Source organism: Crocuta crocuta, unplaced genomic scaffold (assembly GCF_008692635.1).
Source record: "Crocuta crocuta isolate KB4526 unplaced genomic scaffold, BGI_CrCroc_1.0 scaffold912, whole genome shotgun sequence".
Classification (NCBI taxonomy): Eukaryota; Metazoa; Chordata; class Mammalia; order Carnivora; family Hyaenidae; genus Crocuta; species Crocuta crocuta.
In genome coordinates this window covers 382,760-390,639 of record NW_027531033.1, presented here as the reverse complement: position 1 = coordinate 390,639, position 7,880 = coordinate 382,760, and the positions used below count along the sequence as shown (strand labels likewise).

The 7,880-nt window shown below is 34.1% G+C and overlaps 1 protein-coding gene across 1 annotated transcript in view; it reads left to right on the top strand.

The window, feature by feature from the left end:
- Window positions 1-7,880, top strand: part of LOC144237342 (protein diaphanous homolog 2-like) — a 522,961-nt gene that overhangs the window by 178,144 nt on the left and 336,937 nt on the right. Inside the window, exon 7 of the mRNA XM_077770998.1 lies at window positions 6,280-6,405. Coding sequence (XP_077627124.1) covers window positions 6,280-6,405 — 126 coding nt within the window. The remainder of the gene's footprint in view (window positions 1-6,279; window positions 6,406-7,880) is intronic.

Below are 7,880 nucleotides of genomic sequence, written 5' to 3'. Positions count from 1 at the left end.
GCACTTGAGAAAGAATGCAACTGTGCCTATTGTTCAGGCTGCTTGTAATGTCCTTTTATAAGTATGCTTTCTGGATGAGTCACTTTAATGTTGTGATGCTCAGCTGATAGTAATTTTTCAACTAAATATATTCAGTTAAAGAAATTATGATGCTTATAATCATGTTGAGGCCTATTCAAACATCGACTTGCAAGAGTAAATTTTTACTTGGCCTTTCTCAGAGCAAAGATGTAAGTGCTCGATTACTTTGTCAATGGGTAAAATTAATAGAAATATTTAATTCAGAGAAAAAAATCCTCAAGTTCCTGGCAAAGCTTTTATATTTACATAAAATTGTACATTCTACATGTGCTCTAGAGAATGTCACTAGAGTACTGTGATTTTTTTTTTACCTTAAATGTGTATCATTTCTCTGATATGTAATTGAAGAGTCTTTCCATTTAAAATCTCACTTAAAATATTTACTTTGAACTTTACTTTTCTTAAAATTTGAGTTAGAGTAGGTCTGTCATTTAAATGTTTTCAGTGAAGATCAGGACACTCTCATATTTTTTCCTGGCTTGAAGCCAGGAAAAAAATTTATGTATATTTTTCAACTGAAGTAAGTAGATAAATAAGATTTGTGGGGAAAGTTTCTCCCTACATATAACTCAAGAGAGTATACTGAACTTAAAAGATTATTTATGGATTACAAGGAAGAAAGCTTTAGTAAAGAAATTGATAGCTATAATTTAATTTTTAGTGTTATAATTCAGATTCAGTAATTCAGTAGCAGATGTAAAAAATGAAATGAGAGAAAAAAATTAATGTGCCACCAGACTGACTAATCAGTCATTGAAAATGCCCATAGTGGGAGTTTACTCAGAGTGAAAATGTTTGTACTGTCATTAAAGACTCCCTAATTTATATTAGTGAACTAAATAATGACAGGCACAAAAATATACCCTGAGGCTGAGACTATGCAGGGGATGAGCATTTCTAACCCACTCTGGTTGTTTAATGTTCTTGGGACTCTAGGAACGCTACATCTTCTCCCCACCTCCAGTAAAAATATTTCAATCTTTCTCTTTCCCCCTTTCCCCCCACCCCATACACACATTCTCTTACTCTCTTGCTCTCTAAGAAATATTAGAAGTAATGGAGGCTACTTTGGTACTTGTAATTAAATAGTTAAATAATCAACATTGATTCCTCCTAACTCTTCAGACTGAAGCAAATGTACTTAAGGCAAATAATCAGGCAGGTAAACACATGTTAATTCCTTTCTAACACTAAAACAAAAACAAAAACAAAAACTATTATCTTTTATACAGGTCTAGAAAGCCAAAATAACTAACTTGTAATTGTCTCCAGTGGAATACAGACTACTAATTCCCAGAAGTGTTCTTTAAATTTGGCACTTATTAATATCGCCAACAAATTGGCTGTTCATTAGGAGAATTGTCACTAATTCCCAGACCCAAAATTCAGTGTGCTCTGTAAAACCTACAAACCAGGAACAGTCTGCGTTTAGTTCTTTTGATTGGAAAGGAGACTAATATTATCTTAAATCCGACCATAGTGGGGTAGCACCTAGGAAATAACTGCTTTTTTGTTGTTGTTGTTGTTATTCAGATTACATCTAAACTGTTGTTTAATGATTGGGAGCACATATATAATAGGAATTTGTCTGTTGGAATGTAAGGAAAAGAGGGAAGAAGAATGGATTATGAGATGAATATTCATAGATTACCTATAGGTACCAGGTATAATGATAGAAACTTTGTATTTAGCAAATCACTTAACTTGAATGACTACCCTTTAAGGAAGTATTAACATCTTCATTTTGCAAATCAGGAAATGAAGACCCACACAGAGTAAGAGACTGGCTCAAGGTAACCAACTAGTATTTGGTATGACAGTGGATATGGCTCCTAAGACCATGCCAGTCTCCTAATATAAGTGTCTGTGTGCCACTGGGCACAGATTTAATTTCATCTTTCTGGCCTTTTAGGTCCTAGAGACATTGCTTTACATTTCCAGTTTTCTGGAAAGATGTCATTTGGCTCTTATCACAGCCCTGCTTGAGCATAGTAAATTCATCATAAAGTTTTTGTACAGATTAGATGTTAATACATAAAACTAGTTACAATAATGTCTAACACATAGTAAGAACTCACTAAATGTTAGTTATTACTTAAGAACTCAAGAAATAACTAACCCTTATGCCTTAGGAAGACAAGTTGTAGGAACTGAGCGTTTATAGCCTGGGCAGATTAAGAAGATGCAAGTGACACCTTTCATGTAAAATAGGGAGTGGACTTGATCAGTGTGGCCGTAAAGCAACACGAGGACTAAATTGATAAATTGGTACGAGTTCAGGTAGGCTGATTTTGATGATAAGTTAACAAAATTTTTTCTTTTTTTTTATTTTTTTTAAATTTAATGTTTTTACTTATTTCTGAGAGAGAGAAAGAGAGAGAGAGAGAGAGACAGCGTGAGCGGGGGGAGGGGAGGGTCAGAGAGAAAGGGAGACACAGAATCTGAAGCAGGCTCCAAGGCTCTGAGCTGGCAGTCAGCACAGAGCCCGATGTGGGGCTCGAACCCACGAACCGTGAGATCATGACTGGAGCCGAAGTTGGACGCTTAATCGACTAAGCCACCAGGTGCCCCAACAAAAATTTTTCTAATTATATCAACTCCCAAAAAGGAAATAAACCACTTAGGATATAGTGAATCATCTGTTCTGCGTCTGGTTTATACACCACTGTAGATCCACTAAGCACCCTTTCTATGCCACCACCACTTCCCCACCTCCAAGCCTGGGCCACTCGTCTTGTTCCCTAGCCAAAATGGGAAGTTAACACCTTGAAACGGAAATTTACCAATGAGAGAATAGAAAATGAGGAGGCATCAATAGGTGAATTGCTCACCCCCTGTAACCAATTCTTCCGAATTACAGTTCTTTCATTTGTCACATCTGAAGACCAGGACTGGTTACATGATTAGTAGGGTCCAGCAAAAAGTGAAAATGCAGGGCTCTATTTAAAGTAAGAATTTGTAAACAGTGAAAACAAAGCATTAAACAATGTTTAGGGCCCTTCCAAGCATGGAGCCAAAGCAACCACCTGTAATTTTTGTAAAGCTATGGCCAGTTCAGTAATTTACTCTCTTGTATTCACTTTCTTCCCTTTTTCTTCATGCCCATTTCCCTCCAGTTATACCCCACCTTCACCCCTTAATAAGGATGTAACATGCAGGCTTTGTCTTGGTTCTGTTTTCTAGGAATGTAGACTGTGACATTGCAGAACTTGTGTTTTTAAAATTTGAGAGGCTGGTCCAAAATCCATTTTAATATGACTTCTAACCCTAAGATACCATAATTCCATTGTTTAAGGATATGCATTTAAAGAATTGTATTGTTCATTTAATGCAGAGATGAAATTGCATGTGAGGTAGAATCCTTGGATTATCACACCTCCAGTATTTTATTCTCTTCTGTTCAGGCATAATATTGCCATTAGGGGAACCTAATGAAGGTGTCCCTTCCTTCCCTTCCTTACCCCAGTTCCTTGCTTTCCCATTCATCTAAGCATCTCCTGCAACCCTGCCACCTCTACCTATTGTTAGACAAACTTAAACTCCCTGCTTCTTTCCCATACTCACATAATAATTGATATGATTGTATCTAACCTCTATATGCACATTCATTTGCAGAAGTGAGCATAAATTCCACATATGAGTGAAATCATATGCTATCTTTCTCTGATTTATTTCACGTAGCATAAGGATAGGGACTCGTTGTGAGGAGCGCCAAGAAGTTTTATAGAAGTGTTGATGACTATATTGTACACCTGAAAATAAAATTACACTGTATATTAACTAATTGGAATTTAAATAAAAACTTTTAAAAAATAAATTAAAAAAGCAATAGGGGCACCTGGGTGGCTCAGTTCGTTAAGCATATGACTCGTGATTTTGGCTCATGTCATGATCTCATGGTTTGTGAGTTGGAGCCCCACATCAGGCTCTGTGCTGACCATGTGGAGCATGCTTGGGATTCTCTCTCCCTCTCTGTCTCTCTGTCTCTGTCTCTGTCTCTCTGTCTCTCTGTCTCTGTCTCTCTCTCAGAATAAATAAACTTTTAAAAAGTTTAGAAAATGGTAGGCATAATTTTAAGTCTGAACCAAAACTTTTTGAAATATGTATATTCATTTCAACATTTATTTAGTATTATATATGAGAAATACAGAGAGAAAAGCAAAGTATTAGATAAAGATCTTACCATTATGTAGCTTGAGGTTTTATAATGGAGGCTCTGTGCTTATGTGCTTATGTACACAAACATACTTCTCAAAGTAGAAGGTGATATGTGGAAAATCACTTGAACAAACCAAAGTGCCTCTAAATGGTAAAGAATTTGGGCTAGAGCTCTGGAGGGATTTCAGAGAATTTAGTATTAGACATGTAAAATTGAAGAGGACAGATGTCTGGCAAATAATACTTTATTCAGAATTCAACTTGATTAAAATACTGTCTCTTGTTATTTGAGATACTTTTGTGTATATAGCATTTGATTAGGCTATTTCTATATTGAACAATCAAAAGATGAATCCTCATCATCACCCCATTTTCACTACTGGAATTACTATTGCTTGTAGTAGGAGGATTAATATTGTGACCTAAATCTGGCCTTTGGGCACATTTTGTTTATTGCAGAAAGTTACTATGAGTTTATTTCTTTTATGTAACCAAAAGACATCAACAACTTGTGAATTTCATACCTTCATTTTTTTCAATCAAGCACATGGGGAAGAACAAAACTTTGTGAATAATTATTGAGACTCTAATGGAAAAACACAAGTGAAAAAACTCAGTTTTAAAGTAAGAAAAAATAATTTTTTCCATCGCAATCTCATCCTTTAAATAAAGCAAACAATGATTGTCAAGACATTAGCAAATTTTTGGCAAGACAAAACTCAGACCTCTCTGATAAAGAATAATTTCCAAGCTTGTCAGAGCAAAACAAATGGAACTTAATTGGAAAGAGTTATTTCAACTGACAGATTAATAGGAAAAAAAACTGTCTTTAGTGTTGGTGTTTGATTTTCAGTTTCATGAACTTCCATGTAGATTTAAGGAAGTTTCTCCTTGTTGACTTATAAAGGTGTGAGTATCAGTGTGATGAATTTGTATCAGAAGAGTTTGGCTGGAATTTTCCAAGAGGTTGATTTTTGTCAGCCTCTTGAATTTTTCAGTGCAATTTGGATAAACCTCTGAATGAAACCAAAATTTCCTTTAAAAAGAGAATTGTAATATTACTCTATTTCTGTTTCATAATCTTTTATGAAAAGAACAGTGTTTCAGAGGCCAGGATTTGGAAACCAATGTCATAGGATAACCTATTAAATTCTAATACTAAACCTTGTCTTTTCAGCTAGAACGCTGTCAAATGCCATTGTTATTGATAAAAGTGTCTCCATATATAATTGGCAGTCATGCAGTAATAGAGTATCTATAAAATAGTTTCCATTAAAAAAATAACTCTGCACAGAGAGAGCATCATAAAAGATCTGGAAAATGTGTGTGTATTTAGTAGCAGTGAGAATACAATACTTAAAACTATTGGTTGTCAACGAGGAGAGAAAAATAAAAGTACAGATAATGTTTGGGGTAATTAAAGCAATTAATGATGGTGTTTGAGGGCACACTGAAGCTTTGTGGGTATGTATGTGCATATGTATTCTCTGGGATTTGCTCTAAATCCTCTGAATGTATCAACAGTAATTTTTCACATCTCTATGTGTATGAAAAGTACTAAAGACAGGACTTTTACCATACATGTTGGTTTATAAAAATCAGGATATCTCAACAAAACAAAATATTTGAACCTTTTATAAGACTTAACTTTAAATCATTTATATAGCCAAGAACATGCATCAATATAGCAAGATCTCATTGAACCTTAGTTTCTCTTTAATCTTCAAATTGGGTTTTAAAGAATGAAATATTAGGAATTCCATCAATAAATTTAAATAGAAATGGCTTCATCTAAACTAATGGCTGAATAAAATGGTGACATTCTCATATTAAACATGATGATTCGGTATATTATATTACACATTTCCACTTATTTCATAGAGAGTAGAATTTTTATGAGCAGCAATTCTGAAAGATGTGAGTTAACTTCATGGAACTATTCTGCTCATTAAAAACATTTTAACTGATATTGTTTACGTTTAGTTTTTTTATGGAATATTTGGTAAAATAACTCTAAACACTTTGCATATTGTTCTTTAGTTTCAGCTCAAATTCTCAAGAGCAACCTTGCAGCAATGGAACAACACATTGTTCATCTGCAACGTGACATCAAGAAATTCCCCGAAGCAGAAAATCAACATGATAAGTTTGTGGAGAAGATGACAATATCCTTTATTTCTTTAAGCATTTTGATAATTTCTCTCTCTCTCTTTCTCGTTCATTCTCTCTCTCTCTTTCTCTCTCTGCATTTACTGTGTAGTAAGTTCAGAACTTACTCCTCTATTCAGACTGTCTGGATGAATTTGTATAGGCTGTTTTTATATTAGCAGCATAAATTTTAGTTGACAATGTTTCAAACCAGGTAGAGTAGGCAAGGGAACAACTATATGAGAAAAAACTGCCGTTTCTCAAAGAAGAATTTCATTTGAAGCCCCACTGGATATGCAAGGTAAGCCTTATGAGACCTGAGCAGACCCAAAACAAAACAAAGAACCTCCTTATATAACTAGTTGCTTAAAGAAAATGATAAACATAAGCTTTTTTGGTCAGAGGTTGTTGTTTTGTTCCTCTTTGCATGTGTGCAAGTATTTGCTGAGGACACCCATGTGTATTCAAGAGCAATCAGAGGATGGCTAATATCAATAGACTGAAAGGTTTGGGAAGGATAAAATGGATGCCTGGATGGATGGTTAGATGAATTGATCAGTAGATTATGTATTTAAATAAATTATAATAGTAGCTATCTATATAACATTAAGCATTTCCTTCTAAATAAATATTTTCAAATCCCTATTTTATATACAGTAAGTTCATATAAAGTGTAAAAATATATGAAAGAAGAATTTGAGAAATAGCATTTAGCTTTTGAATTGTTTAATGTTAAATCTGGCATCTAAAGATAAACTACATTAGAGCTGATTTTTTTTCTCTTTTGGTTTTCAAAAGTTAGAGCCATATCTTCCTCCTTTAGGTTCAAATAAATATCTTGAACTGCATATTGATTCACCATTTTATATCTCTAGAGGGAATAAATACTATAAATACTTTATCTGATAATAAGTAAATTCCTTCAACAACTATATGACAGCCACCTTGTTTCAAGGTTAAATCTATTACCCTTTTCTTCTGTGGTATACTTACTTCCCTAGCAAACTTGGAAGTTACAGTACTGAACTGGAATTACTTGAAAATGACAATTAGGTTTTCATGAAAAATGTTTTCTCATTCAAAGGCATTTGGTTCATGAATTAATACAGTTTTATGTGGTCTCTTACTGATGTTGAGTACTTTCATAAATAGGAATATTGGAAACATAAGTTTGTGAATGATTGGAAGCAGAAAATCCTCAAAAATAACCTTGTATTATGTAACTTCCCACATTGGGATACTTAACATAAAGATTTAACTTTATTGCTGACTAGACTCTTCTTACAAATATTTTAGACTGTCCTGTGTCTGGAAATACCACCTACATCTCTCAACTTCTGAGTTTAGTTCTTGCCTCATGTATTTAAATTTAATTCCTGATCCCCTTGTTCTTTTTAACATTTTCTTCTATGGTTGGCTTATGGCCACACAACAGCTTGCAACATTGAGGAGTCTTTGTTGCTCATTTATAAAAAGAAAAGTAATTTCAAACC